The following is a 24661-nucleotide window of genomic DNA, read 5'->3' as shown; positions in this document are numbered from 1 at the left end:
TAGACGGACAAGGATTGCCATGGTATTTTAGCCTAAATAGAAATGTATTAGTTACAAAAAGTAGAACATGTCAAACACTATCTTGAAGACGCATCGGCGCGTCCTCTTTGATGAGTAAGACTAGAAATGTTTCACTACTGAATTTGCATAACTCCAGTTTGGATTCAGAAATGGTAGCAGGCCAGTTTTGCTGAGCGTCCCCCCAACGGCGAGAAGGGCACTCCACGTTCTAGTGAGATCGAAGCATTTTGACCTTTGGCATCGCCTTCTTCAGTTGCCGAGCGCGCTCTTTCTCTTCTTTCTTGCGAAGTGCCTCACCGCCGAGCTTGGTTTCCATTTCTTTCCTTTCTGTTTTGTTTCTCTGGATAGCTTCTTGTCTCAGGTTCAGGAGTTCTCGGTGTACTTCTTGGGCAACCTTTGCTCTAACAGCTTCAGTTTTGGAACGGGCCTGTAGAACATAAGAAATGGTCGAAATTGCCATTGAGGAACAGATGCCACAAGTGATCAAACTAGAATAACTTCACTCACATGAGAACTTAGTCTGTATCGCCCAATTAAGTCGATGTAATATGGTACGAGAGCAACTAATCGTGTCATGTCTGACATGCTATTAGCATCTGGAAGTGCAAACTTGAATGTGAGAATCCTCTTGTGAGTGCCTGGACGTTGATCCGAGAAATGCAGAGAGATGAACCATTTCCCAAACTTCTCAAATGCCTTCTCGCCAAGGACCTGAAGTGCATAAACAGATGCTCTTGTTTTCAAAAACAAATACAAAACAAAGATATGTAAATATGAACCACTTTAAAAACCGTCATCTAAAGGTCTAGCAGTTATAATTCATCTATTTAGGGAAACAACATCATATACATACATAAAGCATTCACATCAGCTTCACTAAATATAGAATTTACCTTAAATTTTACATTTTACATAAACAAAACCTTTGCACCCGCTACCGTATCCATTCCCTAAATTTAGATTTCATGAATAATACTTCTCTAAATTTAGGGAATAAAATTCATTCTCTAAACATTAAAATATCATTCAATTTGGGAGAGAGAGAAAATAAAGGGAATGGATTGGATAATGAAAAATAGATATAACACAAGGAGAAAGAAAAAACTAATAAAAAAATAAAGATAGGATAAATTATAGGAAAGTTAACATCATGGATAGACACCCTGAATTTTCTGTGCATATGATCATGTTTCTTCAAGAGAGTTATTAAAAGGCACATGACAGGGAGGCCATTGAATGGGCACTCACTTCTAAAGCCTATGAAAGGCAAGAGACTCCATCCATTAGGGGCTATCTTGATCATATGCCAGGCAGCAAAATTTTCCCCAACTCAAACACTATGGCTTCCCATCGGGTTGTGCCACACTTCTAACCCCGCTTCAATCCATAAGACTAAACAATTCCAACCAAGCTTCGCTTCCATCATACCACTCACCTATTCCCATCCTTCATCATCCTAAGCCAATTCAAATGAACTGCAGCACAACTCAGGCAATTAACAATCATCCTACTTACCTGTTGGCTTTAGCAGAACTACTTCCAATTCAAACTAGCCTATACAAAGGTCAGAGCTAATTCCACAATAGCAGGCAGACATATTGTAATTTGTTGTAAAATATCATAGCACTCCCAAAGCCCCAAAGCCTAAACTATCAGAAAATTGCTCGGCTTCTAGATTAATGACTTGGATCATCAGCGAGATTGTAGTAGTACAAATCAAAGATTCATACAAACAAGCAATAGGAATGGGATTTGAAATTATATCCTCCGCAATGATGACGTAAAAAGATAATCCATATTTTGAAGAAAATCTTCTGATTGAGTTCTGATCCTCTAAACAGATACCCATAAAAACTTTAAAAGATACGCAACAGAAGATTCTTTAGATAATACCTCAATTTATTCATTTATTTAATAGAAGAGGTGACCATCAAATTATTTATTTCCATCGGCTCAATAGCTATCAATGGGTCTGATAAGAACAAGAGTCATATTAAAGAAAAATTTGTAGCAGTTTCACATAAGATGATGCAAGTGAAAAATGAAACCAAGATAGAAACTGCAAAACAAACATGATTGCTGTTTTGCTGTTTATATATGTTTAAAGTGGATCAAACTCATGATGTTTCAAAGTTCAAACATGGACAGAAACTTGGATATACGAGTACTCAAATCAGTAATGTCATGCCAATAGATAATGTTTCAAACATGGACTAAAAAATAATGATAGTAATGACACACATAGTTTGTCATAATAAATAATAGAATCTGGTCTGACATGAGAAAGAAGTTATGTTATCCTGCACAACAGATCAAGGGAACCAAGATCCATGACAAATGATTTTATTTTTACAACTTGCACAAATTGTAGATCATTTTTTTAAGCCAAAGTCAAGATTTAAATGAGTGAGGTTATTGAGAGGATTGCACTAAAGGAATGGAAGAGATCTGCCACTACCGAGCATTGCATCTGCTTTTCCTCATATGGACACAATTGTCAAATGTAGGTACAAGACATAAGTCGATGGGTACAGAAGTTGTAAATGTTTTAAATCCATATTTGCTAGAAGAGCAATGGTAGTGGGAGATGGGAGAAAAAACGCAATAACATATTATAACAAATTAACAACACAACAAGAAGCCATCCAACTATTGGGTCAACTAGATGGAACTTATCCTTCAATGAAGTCTGTAAGGCTACATTGCTGGAGCAGCTACATATTGGATCAAGACAAAAAATGCCATGAATCCTATCAAAGTCCAAAAATGAGTTTCTTCTATCAGCAGCCAAGCGTGTAAATTTACATTACCTTAACCATATTTAATAATACATCTCCTTCACATCAATATTATTGATTGATCGATCAAATAAAATATGCACCATCCATAACAATTAAGGAGTTTCCAATATAAACACAAGGGATTGAGTGAGAAATTCACTTGGTTTGATTCCATCAATAACAATATGACAAAATTTAATGATGACAATGATACTTAATAGGCAAGGAGATACTATCTTACTGCTTCAGTCTCTATTTAGATTTGTTATTTTCTTATACCTAAATATCATCAGCAAGACTTGCAAATCCCTTTTTCATGTTAATGCTTACAAACATGTAAAATCTAGAAACAGGTAACTAACACAACATATAATGAGATCAGACACAAGTGTTCTGCACTGTACCAGCATGAATCATTACATGATATATGCATGGGAAAACAACTCTAGTTAGCCAATCCCAAATAGTTGAAACTAGCATATGGCTTGTTAATGTTGAAAATGACAATAATTCCATTACTTGGCAGTTATAGAAATAAGAGTAACTCCAACATAAGCTGAGGGAAGAAAATCAATAGTTTGACAAGGCTAATTACATGTACAAAACCAATAACTAAACATATCCTGGTAACAATTAGGTCAAATTAATCCTACTGATGGTATTGCCATCAACATGTATTAAAGAAACCACCATGAAGAAGGATGTATTATAAAAATCTCACAATTCTACATGCCTATTCTGACATGTGAGAGCGAAATATATATGAAAAAATCTAGAATGATGTATTGATTCAAAGGAAAAAAAAATAATAAAGTTTCCTTGTAATATTCAATGTAGAAGATACAATTCAAGATCAATGGAATTCGATCTTATAGATTACAGTTTAGGGTTCAGATAATTGCTAAAAGAATAGATCAGATTATGACAACTACTATACTTTGCTTCGTAAAGATGCAATGAAACATCATGCACTTCTAGAAAATTTATCACATTGTCATATCATCTAAAGTTGCAAAAATAAAGTTAAGATGATTGATTTCAATAGTTGTTATGAAATTTCTGAGTTATGTGCACGTTCTACTGTGTGGTCAACACATATATATTTTATGATTTTTTGTTTATCACTTCTAGCAACTATTTTTCTTTTACAACTATGTCATTCTAAAGACAGTCTATTTAGGAGACTTATTAAGGCTGCAAGAGTTGGTAACTAACAATATCATCAAATATAGTGGTTTTTAGCTTCACTACCCAGTGGAATTCCAACATCCTTCAAAATTGCAAACAGAGATTATTTGGATTTTGACAAAAGGAAATGCAAATCTCTTGCACAATTTCCCCGCAAAAGGTGAGCACCGCATGCATATTATACAGAAAACACAAAAAATGAAAAAGAAAAAAGGGTACAAACCTGATCTAGAACAGCATCAGTTATCAGATCTCCAGCGACTTCTTTTGATTCCGTGACCACCATTAGCTCATCTGCCAACCACTTCCTTCCAGACGTTGGGTTCATCCCCGGATTTGCAAACCTTTGCAGGTCCCTCTCTTCCTTGTGCATATTCTTTGCCAACTTCCTCCTTGCTACTGCCAGGACGACGTGATCCATCGCTTCCTCATTCATAACCACCTCAAAAGTGATCACATCTTTCTTCGACAGCACCAAATCAAGCGTCCTCGAGATCAGGTCATGCCGGCTCCGCATTTCCATCGTGGCTAGCAAACTCTGGCAGTATCTCCGACCGCTGGCATAAAACTTGAACACGTCCTGTCCCTCCTTCAACAGGAGAGGAGTGTCCTTTCCGTCTCCGGTGCCCAAGAGGCTGAAGTTCTTCTCAAAGATGGAGTCTTTGGTGGCAAACTTTGTGGCCCAGGCAAGGGCGATGATCTCGTTCTCGCGCTTCCCGGTGAAATAATTGACTAAGAAACAAATCAGGAAGCTGACGCAGATGATCTCCGTGATGTACGATCTGATGGATAGAGGCTGAGGAGAAGGCGAGGGAACAGAGGGAGACGGGAGTTCCCCTTCAGGTGAAGCGGTCAGATCAGGAGGCGGGGCGGAGACTGGTATACCCTCAAACTCATCTTCGTCCCAGAGATCGGAAGCCGGAGGGGGATTGGGAGCGGGCGGGGGACCGTGGTGGGTCTCCGGGGAGGCGGATTGCGAGAGCGATGTGGAAGGAGGCGTAACGGATCCGGATATAGGGAGGTCATCGTGGAAGGTGATATCTTCCGCCTCCTCGAATTCGTCCGAGTCAAATCCCTCAAAGTCGGCGGCGAGGACTGAGCGGCGAGAGAGCTCGTGGGTGAGAAGGGACACGATGGAGAGGAGGGCCACTAGGAGGAGGAAGGTGTCGCCACGGGGAGCAACAACGGCGTTGAGCGCACGCGGCCACCGGATCGCCATCGACTCGCAGAGAAGCGGCGAGAGAGAGAGAGAGAGAGAGAGAGGAACAAGGGCTTCTAATTTTTAATACATCAAGACGGGTTCGATGCACAGAATATTCTGTATTCTAATTAACAGGAAACACGACGTCTATCAATTATATAGGTTACACCTTTCATATTGACATCATGGATACCATTTACGTGTGTCGGTTAAGAAATAGCTGATTCTGACGAAGCATCGGATCCGATAAAACCAGTCGGTCCTAGGTCTTTAAAGCCAAAGTAACTCTATTTTTTACCAACTACTGCACTCACTTTTTATTGGTGGCTCCCGCACGGTCCCAGATTGCCTCTCGCTGCCGATGTCAAGTTAGGTCCCATAAATCGTGGGGTTTTTCCGGAGTTACGGTCGACGTCTTCACTGGCACGCCGTCGTTCCATCGTCGCCTTCGGAGATCTCAGCAATGCCGTCGTTGAATTCCCGCGCTGCTTCGTGCCCGAATACGAGGTCAGGTACTGTCTCTCTCTATTCTAGACGATGTATTGTCTTTGGATCCTCGGATTTGAAATTCGAGGAAATCCACTCTCGATGGCAAAAGGGGAAAAAATACCATTCTTTTTGCTAATTGCAGTATCAACAACTTGAGATTCACATTTGGAGTTTTTTCTCTCCATGTTCTACAGTAATCAAAACCTAATATCGTTTTTTTAGGCTTCAGCTCAGTTTCTAGCACAACATTGGCCTCTAGAACTTGAAATTGGGTGCGAGAGAAGAAGGCACTAATCTTCATTTTGGTAAGAATAAAACAGTAAGGTAAATTGCACTGCTATTTCCCCTTATTTATCTCTATTCGTTGAGGAACTATAATTTGGTTATGGCAATAGATCATCATAATATTTGTTCCTCCTAAATAGTCTATCAATTCTAACTTGCATAAAACAAAAGTAGTCATCCTCTTCAAGCTATGTAAATCCAAACTATTTAGAGTTGCTGCACGAAGTTTATTATCCATTGAGATCTTAAACTTAGCAACGTTTATACATAACGAGTATTGCATTTATTTGGATGGGAGGAAATAGAATGGAAATGAAATTGTATGGTTGAAGTAAGCCCGTCTTCTCTGTCTCCATACCAGCCAAAACAGCCAAAAAACCTAACAGAAATTTATTTGTGATGAACTGATTTGGTTCTCAATACATCTAGATAAGTTCATATAAGCATGAGCATATTATTTTCGACATATTATTGTTGTGTGATGCTGTCAAATGATATCAGTAGCACCTGTTAGAAGGGCTTGTTATCTCAAAAGGGAATCCCATACAAAGAAGATAACCATATGCTGCACATCTGATTTGTAATCAATACATATAACCACATCATGGTACATGTTCATATCTTATTCCAGGCATTGTTTAGTTTAGCAGTAGTAGCAGTCAATTTATTTGTTCTTGATACGTTAGACTGAGACGAGCTTTTAGAAACTTGCTCAAAGTCTTTCAATTTGATGGATGGATGCACTTTTGGATGGTGAGAATGAAGTAATCGGCAATAGTGGAGAAGTAATGTTTGGAAACAATGTGCCCATTACAAACCAAGAACAATTGGTTAATAACAAGATTAGCCCATTTGGTTGTACGCTGTGGCAAGCTGATTGCAGTAGCAATATGCTGTATTTTTGTAGCAGAACACATGAATACAGATAACTTCATGTAATGTTGGATCACCAACTGCTTAGATAGTAAGCTTAGACAGGTAGTGCAGTTGCATTATCAGAATTTGTTCAGTTCATTAGGTTTGTTTTACTTAGCATTCAGTTATAAAAATGGCAATCGAAAAATATAGGTGGCGCGGTTGCACCAATCACATTTTCTACTATTCTCCTGAGTATTGCTTCGGCATTCTTGCTCTGTTGACAGGATAAAGGGGTCACGCAGGATGACACAAGGCTTGAAGATGCCAAAAAACGATAGCCTCTCTCCGCCAGCAGTTGAAGTTGTTATCAAATATCAATGATCTAATGCTTGAAACAAACTTACTAGCGTTTGACCAAGAATTTAATGTACTGGATGTGAATCATACCATTTCTCCTTGAGTTGAAACTCTGGTGTTCCTTCATCTCTGCCCCTAAGGCTGTCAACATCCTTAGCTGATGAAAAGATTGTGTTATAAAAACTCAGAAAAAGCATATAGTATTGTTGATGAAACAAATCAGCTTTTTTTGCTTTAGTTTATTGTCAAGATGTATCTATAGAAGTTACTTGAGTAGCTCAGATGTTGTGCCCCTTCTTTACAAAATCATTGTAAAGCACCAAATAGAGAAGTGTACATAAACGATCTCAATGTTTGCTGTCGGTTTACTTTTATGATTCTGTTTCTATCTATTTGGATGAATGTGGTGACTTAGAATAAGAAAGTTGGTTAATCTTGCCAATCTCGATCGGAAGCCCTAGTGAAAAAGGTTGATAATCGATTGATAAAGGTAACAATTTTAACACCATTGTGATAATAAACTCATTCTTTGTATGAGTATTTAATTCATCAAATCTATTTCACCAAACAGCTTTTCATGAATGAATTTGTAACAAAAAACATGACAAACTTCACATTTTCACAGTTTATTCCCTGTATATTTTAGTACACGAGGGCTTGAACGCGAATTCTTTATTAAAGGGGGGCCAATCTGAATACTTGCAGTTCCACGTGGTATAATCACATCCACCAATCAAAAGGCTCATCGAATGACCAAAAACCCTTTTTTATTCTGTTATTGTTCCCCTTCTTTCGATGGCAAAACATGTAATTTGTATAAGTGTGAAGGCGTTTAATTCGGTACTAATCTCCTATCATATAACTTCTTCCTCGTGCGATCCCCAAACTTCCACGCTCTCGATTCGATCTCCTCGTCTTCTCCCTCAGGAAGTTAGGGATTCAAACGACCTACAGACCCGCCATGTCGAGCTTCAGCGGCGACGAGACCGCCCCCTTCTTCGGTTTCCTCGGAGCCGCCGCGGCCCTCGTCTTCTCATGTAATACCTCACGATCCGTCCCTTTCCTAAGGCTTTATTTTGGCGTTGCCGCCGTTTGATCCTAAACATCTGGTTTTGATCGGAGTTTTCTTCTTGTTGTTGTTGTACGGAGGCATGGGTGCGGCTTATGGGACGGCGAAGAGCGGCGTCGGCGTGGCGTCGATGGGCGTGATGCGGCCGGAGCTCGTGATGAAATCGATCGTGCCCGTCGTCATGGCCGGAGTCCTCGGGATCTATGGCCTGATCATTGCGGTGATCATTAGCACGGGCATAAACCCCAAGGCCAAGTCGTACTACCTCTTCGATGGGTACGCCCACCTTTCCTCAGGCCTCGCTTGCGGCCTCGCCGGACTTTCCGCCGGAATGGCGATTGGGATCGTCGGAGATGCTGGAGTCAGGTAGCCCCCCCCCCCCCCCCTTCCCTTTTGGTTACATGTTTTGTGCTTTCGAATTGGTTGCATATATTGATATGAACTCGGTGTCATCTGTCTTTCTTTAATCTTCATTGATTTGTTTGATTATGCTATGAACAACCACTCATTGTTATTAGAGTATTTTTTTTTTGTCCCATGGGTAGCTGAGTTAGTACTCGGGTGGTTGATTGCCATACGAAAGTAGGGGTCAAATCGTCGGGAGAACAATTTCCTAGGGAATAAAATCCCTCCCGCCTAAAGAGATGACGCTCGGTCACCGTGATTTACCTCCCTTTCAATTACTTTGGGATGGGCATGGAGGGATGCCTAGGGTGAGCCCGTCACTTTTTGCGGTATAGAGTATCATTCATTTTCAATACTTAGAGTCTTTGCCTATCCTCTTCGGGTGGGATATCACACTCTTCTTAGACGCTAACACTTCGAGTGGACACTTGACCTCCACACGCTCGTGGAGGACACATACAGATATGCATAGGTTTTTCTAAAAGATCATTTGCAGCTAATTTTTGCAGATTGGTCTTGTTAGTGAATGTGAATGATAAAATAATGGTTTCAAAATGATGTTAGCAAAACAAGTAGCAGAGGATGGTAAATTGTCTTCGACAGAGGTGTTTTGACATCCAATGATTGTTTTAGGAATGTCAAGCAAGTGAGTAACGTTTGAGGAGAACCCTAAAAGTTTGTTAGAGCTGTATCTAAAATTAGTTTTGTAACCATGGATGTTGTGAATTCAGAGTCCCTGCCAGACCTTGTGGGTGTCTTGCACGTAGAAGTAGGAAGGCAAAAGAAATAATGTGATTTTTTTTTCTTACATGTATATTCTTTAAAGAGGTACCAATACTTTTTCTGCTAGTTCATTCGTTTTGTTTCTTATTTTTTTTAATTGAAATTATATTTCTCCCTTAATGTTTATTGCCTTTTCGAAATGTCTCAGAGTTTTCAAATCATGTTTTACCCCTATAGTTTCAATATGTGACTATAGTTTAAATCATGAATTTATAGGTGCAAGCTGATTTACCAATAACCTTGCGCCTAAATTTTGAAAATCATGAGATTTTTTAGATCTTGACTTTAAAATGAGTCTTAATATATGTTTGTGACTCAAAAATTTGGAGCGCAAGCTGACTGCTTTGTATCATCATGCACCCTAAAGATAACACACATTGACAGATAGCTATTTCTAAAACAGATTGAAACTATTAGGGGAAAATTTTTCTCTTTTTTCATTGTTGATCAACCAAAATTTTGGGAAGTAAGAGGTTCAATATGCCCCCACTCCAGCTTGAGTTTAATTTAGGAGCCTGAATTTATATACCGTGCATAGCTATGTCGGATACCTACAGTAGAACACCAAATGGACGCTCTATATTTCTATCGGTCATATGCAAGAAATTTTAGAAATAACAATGTTATGCACAAATTTGAACCCATGTTAGATACTCATGCTTGAGCTTGTGTGATTTAGGCCAATATAACATAAACACAGTCGATTTAACGTGAGAAAAACAAAGTGGAGTTAGGAGGTGTAAGAAAGTCACATGCTCATGCTTGTTTGTGCTCAATCATTGAGGTTAAGATTTCTAATGCACTTGTGCGCAGAAATGAATAAACTGAGGCGCTCAAAAACAGCTGGAATGGGCTGACCAATTCAACCCTCTGGTCCACTATAGAGGAGCGTAGCTGCTTGATCAGTGGTTTTCGACTGTCTTGTTAACCAAACCGAATGCTGTTTGCAGGGCAAATGCTCAACAGCCAAAGTTATTTGTGGGCATGATTCTGATTCTCATTTTCGCGGAAGCTCTAGCTCTCTACGGTCTCATTGTCGGGATCATCCTCTCTTCTCGAGCTGGTCAATCTCGTGCAGATTAGGAAAAGAGGAGTAGATGCTGTGATCTCCAAGGAAATGGAGAGATGTTTATTTTTGAAGTTTGTTGTGCTTTTATTTAGTCGATACAAGGAAATTTTATTACTCGACCCAAGATTAAACCCTAGGGTTTATAGTGTGTTGCTTGGATCTTGTAGATCAAGCAGAGGACCCTTTTTCCACCAATAACATTGCCATCGTGGGGGCAAACTGTGAAGGACCTGGATTTGTGTAGTTATTAAATAAATTTCAGTTGAATGAATTGACTCAGAATGTATAAATTTGGCAATTTTTGTTCACTAATTGGAAATTACAATCAAAATGGATTTCTTAGTATCATTAATCAAAATTAGAGACACAGAAAGGGTAACAGATCAATTAATTTAGTAGGCTTAAAGAGTTGTTCCTTCCATAATCATTCATGACCATCTTTGGAGAAAGCATTTCGAAGTAGAATTTCTTATGTGAATCTACCAGAGACAAGATTCCAACTTGACAGAAAGTGAAGTCCTACGATGCAGAAAAAAGATAAAAGCAATAACTGAAACCATCCATTTTGCAGTTAAAAACATCCAGATATTTGGCGGCGAGAGGTAACGAAAGTAAAATATACTACTTAACAACACCCAGAATATCCTTAAAAAAGTGTGAAGGAGAGACCTCATGACATAATAATGACATAATAAGCTGATCGCACAAAGAGGCTGTCAACCACTTTCCAGATGTTGGCAATTGTATCCAGCGTGGCCGGATAAATTGCATCCGTCTTGAGGTCATCAAAGATGATGAGGCAACCTGCACCCTGATCCAAAGCGCCTGTGAACTTCTTGTCCAGTATCATCTGTGACAGTTTCTTCTCAACGTGATCAACCGGCAATTCAATCAGCCAATCTCCACCCTAAGTAGGAATCAGTCTGCAAAGATTCTGATCTAGGAGGAGGGTGTCGTAGAGAGATGAAAGATGTCTGTGGACGATTGGATCTTCCTCCAATTGAGCTTATAATCTCGCAGAACAGTTTGAAATAAACTTCAGTGAGCGCTTTGAGTGCACGTCTGCGACAGCTTTCACGGCATCCAAATCAGGACCGACGTACTGCAAGCCAGCCTTAGAAGAGATTATCCCAGCAACATTATCGGCCTGGCTGACCATGATCTTGCACAAGAGCGCGTATTTGAGACTACTGCACGAGGATCCTCGAGAGAGTTGAATGCTTCAAAAGGCTTCAAAGAAACAGCTGTAAGCTGTCTTGTAGTCCTTCTCTTCAGCATGAAGGATCCGGCTTAGTAAATAGATGCTACCTTGTTGTGCTGGTGGGACGTAAATGGCATTAGAAGCTGTTCTCGCTGTAGTCAATGAAGCTTTTGCCTTGGGCAAGTTTCGCAAAGAAAAGTGAAGCTTGCTCTCTAAAAGATCAATGTTCAAGCCCGAGCCCAAGCCAGACTTGGGTGCATTATCAAATATCAAAACTCTAGAGGTCAATTGCACCAACAATCTCTCCTTTTTTTTTTTTGATAATTTTCTTAAGTTAGGCTTGGTCTTTAAGGATTAATTCTCAAAATTAAAGAGAATAGTTACTTTCCCCCTTTTAACTTTTCTAATTTAAGATTACTCTCTTCTTTGGCACACATCAAAAAAATATGAACTTGTGATCACTCATGATTAGGTTTTGCACCAATAATAAATATATATATTTTCAAAGTGATGTTGCAGATTGACTTTTCAAAGTTGATTGTCAAGGTAACTTTTGAATGTTTAAGTAATTTTTTTTATAGTGAATTTTCAAAATATTTTTCAAACTGTTTTCATAAAAATTTGTAAAGCAAAGAATATTTCGTAAAAGATTAAGAAAATAACTTTTCAAACTCAATTTTAAAGATTTGCAAAACTAATTTTTAAATGATTTTTTTTAGCCCCTTAACTTGACACATTCTTAGAAGTTTTTGTTAACCACAAGTAAAACTTTATATGTGTCTAGGGAATTGATCCAAATTAAAAAAAAAACACAAAATTTGAAAGTGAGTTTTCATAATATTTTCCAATATACCAAAAAAAAATTTGAAATTGATAGGGAAACAAAACATTTTTGAGAAGGTCGTGTCAACTTAAGTTTTAAAATGTTCACTAAGTAATACAATAATCTTTCAAAATATAGAGTATTTTTTTTGTTTGTATAAAATAAGTTTGGAAAGTAATTTGTAAAATAGTTTTCAAAATGATTAGAAGAAATTTTGAAAATATTTGAAGAATATTTTTCAAATAAAGTGTGGGAAAGTTTTTCAAAATATTTTCAAGTGTATTTATAGATTTTTCAAATATTTTTACAAAAGTAATTTTTAAAAAGATTTTGCAAACATATTTCTTAAAAATATTTCCCCTGAAGTCAACACTCCCCCTAAAGTTAACACTCCTCATGAAGTCAACATTGGGATTTGGGTATGTTAAATCTTAAGGCCTTACACATTTTTATATTTAAGTATTTTAGAGGATTTATTGTTAGTAACACTTATGTTCATCAAATGTATTATTTACATAAGTATTTATATATACTTGTTTATTTCAGTTTGATTAAAATAAGATTATTTAAATTAATCAATAATCAATTATTCTAGAATTAAGTTAAGAATTGATTTGTTACTAACTCAATAATAAGTCACTCAATTTAATACTTATTTGATTAAAACAACTTAAAATTTATATTAATTGATTGAGTTGATTTAATGAAAGTCATAGTTATAATCTAATTTTTCATTTATTTCATTTTTGTTTTAGATTTAATTTAAGTAGGATTAAATAAGTTTGAAATCGGTATTAATTCAGAGTTAAATTTATTAAAGTTATTAAATAAAATTAAGTAAAGTTAAGGTTCAATTTAAGTTAATTTTTAATTATGATTTTTAAAAAAAAATTCAAAAAAAATTAAAATAATTTTTAAAATGATTTTAAAAGTTTTTTTTAAGATTTTTTTTTAAAAAAATGAGTTTTAAAGTTTTTTTTAAAAGAATTTTTAAAGAATTTTAAAAAAAATAAAATAAAATAATTTTTACAGTTTTTAAAATAATTTTTAAAAGAATTTTTAAAAATAAAATAAAATAATTTTTAAAGGTTTCAAAAAGAATTTAGAAGAATTTTTAAGTTAAATTAACTTTTAAAAGAATTTTTAAGTAAAATTAATTTTTAAGTTAAATAATTTTTAAAATAATTTTAAGTTAAATTAATTTTTAAAATAATTTTTTATTTAAAATAATTTTTTATTTAAAATAATTTTTTATTTAAAATAATTTTTAATTTAAATTAATTTTTTAAGTTAAAATAGTTTTTAAAGTTAAAATAAATTTTAAAATAAATTTTTTAAAATAAATTTTAATTTAAATTAAGTTTTAAAATCAATTTTAAGTTAAAATAATTTTAAAAATATTTTGAAATTGAATTTTTCAATTTAATTTAAAATTAAATTAAATTTGATTTAGTTTAATTTTGATTTAATTTAGTTTTAATTTTAATTTTAATTTTAATTAAATTTAATTTAATTTAAATTATTTTTATTTAAATTATTTTAATTTTAATTTAATTAATTTTAATTTAATTTAATTTTAAATTAAATTTAAATTTAAATACAATTTTAATTTAAATTTAATTTTAATTTAATCAATTTTATTTTAATTTAATTTATTTTAATTTTAATTTTAATTTAATTTTAACCTAGAGTTACGAGTCGGTTACATATAACCTAGGATTACCTCCCCCTAGGGTTACCTCCCCTAGGGTTGCTTAGTTTCACTCACTAAGGCTTTCATTATCTGGATTCACTCACCAGGACTTCCTCCACCTAACTTGACTCGCTCGGGTTCGACTTTACTCACCAGGACTTCCTCCATTTAGTTTCACCAACAATCTCTCCATTTTTGATGTTTGACAATTTTTTTAAGTTAGACTTGGTCTTTAAGGTTTAATTCTCAAAATTAAATAGATTAGTCACTTTCCCCCTTTTAACTTTTCTAACTTAAGATTACTCTCCTCATTTACCACACATCAAAAAGATACGAACTTGTGATCACTCGTGAAAGGTTTTGCACCAATAATAACATTTGAAAGTCATAATTAAGTGTATATAGAATGTTGATATCCTGCGCGCCCGCACAGTGCGCGACTGTGCGCGCGCGCAGGATTCAACTGGTTTTATTTTTTTTATTTGTTTTTTTTTAATTATTTGTTTTTAATTTTTGAATTAAAAAAATAATTAAAATATTTTTTAAAAATTTTATTTTTAGGGTTCAGGCTTTGGGTTATAGTATCAAAGTTATTTTTTTTTTTATTTTACCTCTAGGGTTCAAACTTTGAGTTATAGTATCAAAGCTATTTAGGGTTCAGGCTTTGGGTTATAGTATCAAAGCTATTTTTTTTTTTTTAGATTTTACCTCTAGGATTCAAGCTTTGGGTTATAGTATCAAAGTTATTTTTTTTTAGATTTTACCTCTAGGGTTCAGACTTTAGGTTAAAGTATCAAAACTTTTTTTTTAGATTTTACCTCTAGAGTTTAGGCTTCCTAATTAGGTTATAATGTTTGGTTTAAAAAAAATAAAATTAAATTAATTTAAGTATTTATTGAGTATTGCAATATGTTGAGGGGATATATTAATGTATTAGAAATTTATATAAGGAAATGTTAATTTTTTTTAATTGATTTCTTTAATTTAAATATTAAAAAAATAAAAAAAAATTTAAAAAAACAAAGCTATTAATTGATCTCCTGCGTGACGCACACTGTGAAGACTGATTTTTTAAAGTTGGTTGTCAAGGTAACTTTTGAATGTTTAAGTAATTTTTTTGATAGTGAATTTTCAAAATATTGTTCAATATGTATTCATAAAAAATTGTAAAGCAAAGAGTATTTCATAAAAGATTAAGAAAATAATTTTTCAAACTCAGTTTTAAAGATTTGCAAAACTAATTTTTAAATGATTTTCTTAAAAATAAAAGTATTTTAATCTTTTAATCAGGGCTTCTCTTAACTTGACACATTCTTAGGAGTTCTTGTTAACCATAAGTAAAATTTTCTATGTGTCTAGGGGATTGATCCAAATTAAAAGAACACAAATTTTGAAGGTGAGTTTTCAAAATATTTTCCAATATACCAAATTTTTTTTTTTTAAAAGTGATTGTGAAATAAAACCTTTTTTAGAAGGGTTTGTCAACTTAAGTTTTAAAATGTTCACTATGTAACACAATAATCTTTCAAAATATAGAGTGTTTTTTTTTTTTTTGTATAAAATAAGTTTGGAAAGTAATTTGTAAAATAGTTTTCAAAATGATTAGAAAAAATTTTGGAAATATTTTAAGAATATTTTTCAAATAAAGTGTGAGAAAGTTTTTCAAAATATTTTCAAGTGTATTTATAGATTTTTCAAATATTTTTACAAAAATAATTTTTCATAAGATTTTGCAAACATATTTCTCAAAAACACCTCCCCTGAAGTCAACACTCTTTCTGAAGTCAACACTACCTCTGAAGTCAACACTCCTCATGAAGTCAATACTGGGATTTAGGTATGTTAAATTTCAAGGTCTTAGCACATTTTTATATCTAAGTGTTTTAGCGGATTTATTGTTAGTGATCCGGCGGTGAGAACAGGGACCCCATTTTAGGGAAGTCAACGCCACGTGGAGGTCAAAGGTCAAATGACCGATCGGAAAAGGGGGATCGGCTGGCCGAACGGGGTCTAAGCAGAAGCAAAGGCAACCCGACGGGCAGTCGGGTCTTCGACACTCATGGTGAACAGAGTCGCCTGGCCGAGCGGGTAGCCCGCTTGGCCGAGGCTTGAAGCATCGATACTGTAAAGGAACCGTTGGAGCCAAGCACTCGGTCGGACCGATGCCTATGTCCGGTCGAATCGATGCTTGCCGAGCGGATGGATACTCGGCATGGGGAAAAAGAAGACAGGCAGAGGGAACATTGGGGAACATCTTTTTCTGACAGCGGGCATGTTCGACGACCAGGCCATACGCAGAATCGTACAACGGAAGGTTCTGCTGTCCCATCGGAGAGGTGATCAGACTGTAGCAATATGGTGTCAGGCATGTTCATCTGACAAGCCCATACTACGGTATGGGAAACGACACGTGTACACCTCGGTAAGTGTGCACAAGCCTCCCCACAGCTCTATATAAGAGCCCTCATACTTCGACGAAGGTACGCGATTACGCATTCTCGCATCTTCGAAGTCACTTCTGCATTTCCTCTTGCCTGACTTGAGCGTCGGAGGGTCGTCGCCGGGAACCCCTTCCCGGCTCGACTTCTTTGCAGGTTCGCCGGAGATCCCTACGACCGGCAGGAGATCCACGTCATCAGTTCGGAGAGCGCTACGTGCCCAGCGTCTGTTGATTCAGTATTCGGACATGATCAGTTAGTAACACTTATGTTCATCAAATGTATTATTTACATAAGTATTTATATATACTTGTTTATTTCAGTTGGATTAAAATAAGATTATTTAAATTAATTAATAATCAATTATTCTAGAATTAAGTTAAGAATTGATTTGTTAATAACTCAATAATAAGTGACTCAATTTAATATTTATTTGATTAAAACAACTTAAAATTTGTATTAATTGATTGAGTTGATTTAATGAAAGTCATAGTTATAATCTAATTTTTCATTTATTTTATTTTTGTTTTAGATTTAATTTAAGTAGGATTAAATAAATTTGAAGTCAGTATTAATTCAGAGTTAAATTTATTAAAGTTATTAAAAAAAGTTAAGTAAAGTTAAGGTTCAATTTAAGTCAATTTTGAATTATGATTTTTAAAGGTTTTTTTCCCAAAAAAAATTAAATGGTTTTTACAATTTTTAAAGGAGTTTTAAAAAAAATTAAAATGATTTTTAAGGATTTTTTTTAAATAAATGAGTTTTAAAGTTTTTTTAAAAAAGAATTTTTAAAATAATTTTTACAATCTTTAAAATAATTTTTAAAATAATTTTTAATGAATTTTTAAAATGATTTTTAAAGGTTTTAAAAGAATTTAGAAGAATTTTTAAGTTAAATTAACTTTTAAAATAATTTTAAGTTAAATTAATTTTTAAAATAATTTTAAGTTAAATTAATATTTAAAATAATTTTTAATTTAAATTAATTTTAAAATAAATTTTAAGTTAGAATAATTTTTAAAATAATTTTAAGTTAAATTAATTTTTAAAATAATTTTTAAGTTAAATTAATATTTAAAATAATTTTTAATTTAAATTAATTTTAAAATAATTTTTAAGTTAGAATAATTTTTCAAAATAATTTTTAAGTTACAATAGTTTTTTAAAATAATTTTTAAGTTAAAATAATTTTTATTTTAAATTAAATTTTAAAATAATTTTAAAATAATTTTTAAAATAATTTTTAATTTAAATTAATTTTTCAAATAATTTTGTAGGTTAAAGTAATTTTTAAAATAATTTTGAAATTGAATTTTCAATTTTATTTTAAATTAAATTAAATTAAATTAAACTAAATCAAATTTAATTTAATTTAATTTAAAATAAAATTGAAAATTCAATTTCAAAATATTTTTAATTTTTTTTAAAATTACTTTAACTTAAAAAATTATTTGTAAAATTAATTTAAATTTATTTTTAATTAATTTTAATTAATTTAATTTAAACTTTAATTTAATTTTATTTTATTTTATTTGAATTTTAAATTTAATTTAATTTTAATTTAATTTAATTTAATTTAATCAATTTTATTTTAATTTATTTTAAATTTAAATTTAAAATAAATTGAAATTTAGTTTTAATTTTAATTTTAATTTTATTTTAATTTTAACCTAGGGTTACTAGTCAGTAACATTTAACCTAGGCTTATCTCCTCTTAAGGTTGATTAGCTTCACTTATTAAGACTTCCATTGTCTGGCTTCACTCATCAGGATTTCGTCCACCTAGCTTCACTCGCTAGGGCTCAGCTTCACTCACCAAGACTTCCTCCACCTAGCTTCACTAGCTAGATCCCAACTTCACTCACAAGGACTTCCACCACCTAGCTTTACTCACTAGGGTTTGACTTTACTCACCAGGACTTCCGCCACCTAGCTTCATTCACTAGGGTCTGACTTCACTCACAGGACTTCCACTTTGCCTAAGCTCCAATTAGGACTTCTCCTTGCTAGTCATCTAGTCCTGACTAGACTACTTTTTTCCAAACATCAAGTTCTATTTGGATTAACCCTTGGTCAAACTGACTAGACTTGGGTGCATTGTCAAACATCGAAACCCTAGAGGTCAATTGCACCAACAGGAAAGTCCACTATTACAACTGCAACGAAGAAGGGCACATTAAAAATGAATGCCCTAAACTAAAAAAGAAGGAAAAGGAAAAGTACAAAAGACCTGTTGGTGCAGTTAGCACTAACGGTCTAACTCAAGTTTTGATGAATGACAAAGTATGTCAAGTTAGGTTTGTTGTAATCTAACACTTTGATTGAGTGTGCAGGAGAAGTACAGCTAGGTCAACGGGTCGGCCGGATAGCTGGTACAAAGTCCAGATAGGTCGGCGGGCCGATTGGATAGCTGGCACAAAGTCCAGCTTGGTAGACGGACTGACCTGATAGCTAGCATGAAGTCCAGACAGGTTGACCAGCTGACCGAATGTCTGGCACGAAGTCCAGCTTAGTCGAGGGGCTGACCTGATAGCTAGCATGAAGTCTAGATAGGTCGACGGACTAACCGGATGTCTGTCAGGTAAGGTAAGGTAAGTCACTGGAGGGGAGTGACTTGGTAAGGATATGTTCCCCGTTCGAGGGAACTTAGGCGTCGATCCAACTTAGAATTATTTCGGGAATCTAAGTTGAGATCGTGACTAAATTCTGATCTCGGGAAGACAGAATATAATTACTATCATTTTTAATATAATTGTACTAACACTTTGTATTACAGGGTGGTATAACTTTTATTTTACCTCGGACTAACATTTTCTTACAAGAAAATGGATATATGGAAAATGGTGGTCCAGGCTCCTGGAGCTGGTCCGGGCGCCTGGAAGGCAAAAGTCTATCTTGTTACAAACGTGGAGCGCGCTGATTGGCCGGGCCGACGTCATGGTCCGGGCGCCCAGAAGGGATCCAAGCGCCTGGAGCACTCCTATAAAAGGAGCCTTCCTCTAGAGCTATGAACAATAACTTCTTCTACGACTGCTCTATTGCGCACTGCTCCTGCGACGCTGTGAGGTTTCTCCGACAACCTGCGACTCGAGTTTATTTTCCTGTTATCGGTATTTTTTAAAGAGTTCTTGTACTTACATTTGTAATCATTCTTCGAACTGCTAGTGAATTGCCCAACGAAAGCACTCGACGAGTGCGGACCTTGGAGTAGGAGTCGACGAAGGCTCTGAACCAAGTAAAATTGGTTTGTATTAGCGTTGTGTCTTTTATTTTTACTCTGCGTACTCGACTTGAATCTGCTATGAATTTTCGATCACTATTCACCCCCTCCCTCTAGCATTTTCACGATCCAACAAGACCAACATCCTCTAAACACAAGAACTTGAAGGCCACATGAGATTGTCCCCAGGGCGTAGCACTGTTAGAGGTGCATGGTTTCGTGGCCGAGAGGTCTAGGGTTCGATCCTCAGGGTGTCATTGCCTGGGGTTAGCGTCCCGGCTATGCGCTTTCAGCTGTGTACCTACATTTACCTCCCTCCATATCCGTGGGATCGGCTCTAGGGGGTCGCTAATGTGGCGGTTCCACATTTTTTTTAAAAGCCACATGGGATAAATCATCATCCTTTGAGTCCAAGATTGAGGTCTTCTCAGGACTAGCCCTAATGGCCAACCATCAAGTAGAAAATGAAACCAGCTCAGAGATGAGCATCAATGAAGGGAGAGGGTCATCAGAAGAAAGCAGTGATGAAGGGGGGCATCAAAAATTAAGATAAGTAAGGTACATGCTCTATCTCCCAAGCAGTCTTTTAACTTTATCAAAATTCTTTCTAAAGATTTAGTGAAATTAGAAAAGAAAAATGCTAAGTTAAAATTGAACTTAGTAAAAACATGTCCCGTAGAATTATTTAACAATTTAAAGTTAGAAAATGATAAATTGAAAATGTAAAACGAAAGTTTGAAAAAAGTTGCATGCTGGAAACCAAATAACTTTCAAAAGTCGCGAAACTTAAAATTTATGAAAAGTTAAACTGGTACATTAGAAAATATCAGGGACAACTTGGAAAATTCTCAAAGGATATATACCCCCTATATTCTTAGCTAAACCAGTAGGAAGGAATTTATATTGGGTTCCAAAATCATACTTAGATTAAACATTTTTCTTGGATCTATGACTTTCAGAAAATTTAAATGTTTAAATTCTTTAAGAGGCTTTGTCTAGAAATGATTGATGATCTAATAACCAAGAAGACTTAGTGTCTCACCACAGTATAGAAGTCAATTACTGAATTGAATATTTAATTGACAAACTAATAAGCTTGTGAAATTAATTAAGATAATACTTTCAATATTTGTCAATTGTTTGAAAATTTCATAACTTAGAAATTGTTTTAAATTTCTTTTATTAAATCAATTTTTTTCCCTAAAATTTACATTTCAAAAAATTTCTAAACTTAGTTGTACCTTATTTTTTTTTATGTGAAAGAGGAAGAATAATTAAGTTTAGGAGAGTTAAACTTTTTTTTGAATTCTACTAACTATATTTTATCAAATATTGTCATTTCTTTTATTTGTAAATTCTTTTATTTCATTAGAGGAAATGTACATTGTGTTAAACTTTGAGTAGAAAATATTGTATTGAGCTTTATGGGCAATAGAAATAGAAATAGAAATAGAAAAAGAAAAAGAAATAAAAAGTTAAAGGAATATTTTTTAATTTTCAAAAATTTTAATTGGATGTATTTTATAAAGTTTTATCATTAATTTTTTTTCAATTAATGACTAAGTCTTCTATGACTAATACAGCATAACATAATATGAATTTTCATATTGTGTTTTGCTTCATGAGCAATAGAAAGAGAAATAAAAGGTTGAAGGAATATTTTTTATTTTCAAAAAGTTTGATTGAAGGTATTTTATAGAGTTTTATCGACAGTTTTTCGATTAATAACAAAAGTTTCTATTGCCCAAACTTAATGTAATATGATTTTTTTTAGTTGATACCGTATATCCAATTCTTTAAATTGATTAATCTCAGGATGATTGATTTTGCCTATGAAAATTTTTCATCGACCATCAGGATAAATTAAAAAATATTTATAAAGGTTTGACCAATATTCTTAGATCTTTTTCTTATTAGAGAAAAAGTATATTGTGTTAAGTTTATAAAAATATTGTGTTAAGTTTTACGATCAGTAGAAAAAAAAATAAAAAGTTGAAGGAATATTTTTAATTTTCAAAAAGCTTGTTTGTATGTATTTCATAAAGTGTTATCATCCATTTTTCCAATTAATGGCTAAGCTTTCTATGGCTCATAGAACATAACACAATATGATTTTTTTTTTTCATATTATGTTATGCTCTCTAAGAAATAGGAAAAGAAATAAAAAAAAAGTTGAAGGCATGTTTTTTATTTTCAAAAAGCTTGGATGTATTTCATAAAATTTTATCATTTTCAATTAATAACTAAAGTTTTTATTTCCCATAAAGCTTAGTTGGTACTATATATCGAGTTTTTTTTTTTTGCACCAATTAATTTTAAAGATGATCAATTTAATATCATAAATTTTCTTTTATCGATCATGAGAATAAATTAAAAAATATTTATAGAAATCCATTTAGATAGTCAATATTTTTAGATCTAATTTTTACTGATGGAAAAATATATTAGGTTAAGCTTTAGTACGAAATATTGTGTTAAATTTTATGAGCAATAGAAAAAGAAATAAAAAATTAAAAGAATATTTTTTATTTTAAAAAGCTTGATTGGATATATTTCATAAAATTTTATCACCAATGTTTTCAATGATTAAGTCTTCTATTGCTCATAAAGTTAGCAATAAAGTTTAACACATAAGTTTTTTTTTCATATTGTGTTAAGCTTTACTAGTAATAGAAAAAGAAATAAAAATTTGAAAAAATGTATTTCTATTTTCAAAAAGGTTGAAGGTATTTTTATCATCAGATTTATCAACTAAGCCACTAATTAAAGCATGATAAAGGCACGTCACCCGAAAACAGACCAACGGCTACCTAATAAAAACAAGTAGACAACGCGGGCCCACTGAGTGTGAAATGGTCCGCAGCTCATTTAAAATTGTATCAATTCATTGAACACGGATTCGTTTACCTCAATTGAGCGAAGAGACGGGGACTAGGAAGGGTAACGAATCGAATTCGGATCGTATTTCATATTTTTTGTTTTTATATTTATGGGTATAAAATATATGATGAATATATCTATACTTATAATTTTTATTTTATTCTAACTATTATCATTCAATGAATATTAGGGCCAATATAATATTTTCTCTGCATTTATTGGTTTGTTTATTGAAACAATTTCAAAAGTCAATAAATTGGGCTTTTATCTACGTCCTCCTAGGTTGGCAGTCTCGGAATTCGTTAGGACTAGGAGTGACCATTGGAGTTGGATTCAGTTGGACGGATTTAAACTGATCGATTGACAGGTTTAGAATATTAAAATTTAAATTTATTTTGAATTAAATTGTTGGATCTGAATCTAATTTGTTTATTTATATTTGATCTATCCTGATTAAAATGATTCAGAATTCAAATTCAATCCAAATCTGATCCTGATTAAAATGATTCATAATTCAAATTCAATCCAAATCTGATCCGATTTAAAATGATTCATTTATAAAAACATATTCATCTTAATCCAAATTCTACCTAGATCCAATTCGAAAAAACTTTTTTGATAAAAATATATTTATTTTAATCCAAACTAAATTAGAATCCAACTTAAATATGATCCAAAAATATTTATAAATGGATTCACAATTCGTAATCATATCATTTTAGCTTAATTCAAATTCAATTTATTTATTAATTGTGTCAATCAGGTCGACTCGAATCCAATACAACTTGACCCTAATCTATTTTTTTTTTATGTTCGATTCGGATCGTATTTTTATGTTGGATCAAAATTACCACTCCTGATTAGAACGAATAAAAACATCCATAATAATTAGAGCTGGATGAGACCTCCTTCATTTTCATATCCATGCCACATAAAAATAAAAAATCCGATATATCGTTCTACTATTAAAAAAATCTTCTAAACAACTTTACATAAGATCTTCCACTAACCTTTTCTTAAATATGTTATTATTTTTAGTTTTTAAAATAGATATTAAAAAAAATCAAAAGAACAACCCTATCATTGAAATCAAAGAACTCCCTCTCGCCATGAGAGATGAGAAGGTGGCCATATCACAATGGAAGCTCTGAATTTCAGAGCTCCAATGTGCTAATATTCTGTTACTTAACAGGAATGATATTACATTTTACTTCAAACATTATTATTTTTTCTTTCTCTATCTTATAATAGTAAAAGATAATTATATTTATAGTCGATAACATCCTATTTTTCAAAACTAATCTAAAAGAAATAAATTATGATGAACAATACTAAATAAATAGTCAGAATATGATGAGTTAAATGAAATTTTTTATATTTATTTTTTAGTTGATCTATATTAATTAAGATTATATGTAATAATAAAATATTTTATATTCAAATTCTGATTAAAATTTATCAGTTAAGATCTTCTGTCCCTATTTTTCTCTGTCCTCGTGTCCTCGATTGGACGGATAAGATTAAATCTCAAAATATCATGACATCTTTAATATATATGTAATATTCTCGTGATGTGTAAAATATTTTTAAGATTTAATTGATTCGTCCTATTGATAATGACACATGAAAATAAGAAAAAATAGAGACAAAGGATTTGAACTCAAAATTTACCCAATTACAATAGCTACTTTTTCTTTGTCGCGCTTCATGCGGATTCAGCACTGGAGAGAGACATGGATCTTTGAAAATCTAACCTTAATCGCCGGTTCCACTTGGAGCCAAGTCGCTTTCTTCGAGAGGTGATGACGTCGTCCTCCGCCAACTCCGATCTCACGACGCACCACATCTTAATTCGATTTACAAATATTTCTAACTACACATATTCAAATAATCCTTCTAAA

General features: G+C 33.4%; 2 protein-coding genes, 1 long non-coding RNA gene and 1 pseudogene across 4 annotated transcripts; 2 read left to right on the top strand and 2 right to left on the bottom strand.

Annotated features, from left to right (window-relative positions):
* On the bottom strand, nt 1-5271 carry LOC122050249 (uncharacterized protein At5g49945-like; the record flags this gene model as incomplete). Its single annotated transcript, XM_042611171.1, has 3 exons — nt 1-448; nt 529-732; nt 4213-5271. Coding segments are annotated over 3 exons (1482 nt in total), but the record flags the coding sequence as incomplete, so codon positions are not given.
* Nucleotides 5272-5507: 236 nt separating this feature from the next.
* Nucleotides 5508-7538, top strand: LOC122053587. 2 transcript variants are annotated; one of them, XR_006132258.1, is made up of 3 exons: nt 5508-5702; nt 5902-5984; nt 7107-7538. It is a non-coding gene; the product is annotated as an uncharacterized LOC122053587 (long non-coding RNA). The 2 variants fall into 2 exon arrangements; XR_006132257.1 differs by having other exon boundaries at nt 5902-6003.
* A 517-nt stretch (nt 7539-8055) lies between these two features.
* On the top strand, nt 8056-10803 carry LOC122051307 (V-type proton ATPase 16 kDa proteolipid subunit). The gene is made up of 3 exons (XM_042612366.1): nt 8056-8216; nt 8329-8614; nt 10387-10803. Exons 1-3 carry the CDS (start codon nt 8141-8143, stop codon nt 10517-10519), a joined length of 495 nt encoding a protein of 164 aa, XP_042468300.1. The 5' UTR covers nt 8056-8140; the 3' UTR covers nt 10520-10803.
* Nucleotides 10804-11101: 298 nt separating this feature from the next.
* LOC122050248 lies at nt 11102-24606 on the bottom strand (annotated as a pseudogene).
* Between the last annotated feature and the right edge of the window lie 55 nt (nt 24607-24661).

This window comes from Zingiber officinale, chromosome 3A (assembly GCF_018446385.1).
Source record: "Zingiber officinale cultivar Zhangliang chromosome 3A, Zo_v1.1, whole genome shotgun sequence".
In the NCBI taxonomy this organism is placed as follows: Eukaryota; Viridiplantae; Streptophyta; class Magnoliopsida; order Zingiberales; family Zingiberaceae; genus Zingiber; species Zingiber officinale.
This window is presented reverse-complemented; position numbering and strand designations above follow the sequence as displayed.

What these genes read in the sequence shown, in the direction of transcription:
- LOC122051307 (XM_042612366.1), top strand. Translation starts at nt 8,141, where the DNA reads ATGTCGAGCTTCAGCGGCGACGAGACCGCCCCCTTCTTCGGTTTCCTC. An exon ending in CGCGGCCCTCGTCTTCTCAT is followed by an intron (nt 8,217 to 8,328) that starts GTAATACCTCAC and finishes TGTTGTACGGAG; the next exon opens with GCATGGGTGCGGCTTATGGG. An exon ending in GTCGGAGATGCTGGAGTCAG is followed by an intron (nt 8,615 to 10,386) that starts GTAGCCCCCCCC and finishes TGCTGTTTGCAG; the next exon opens with GGCAAATGCTCAACAGCCAA.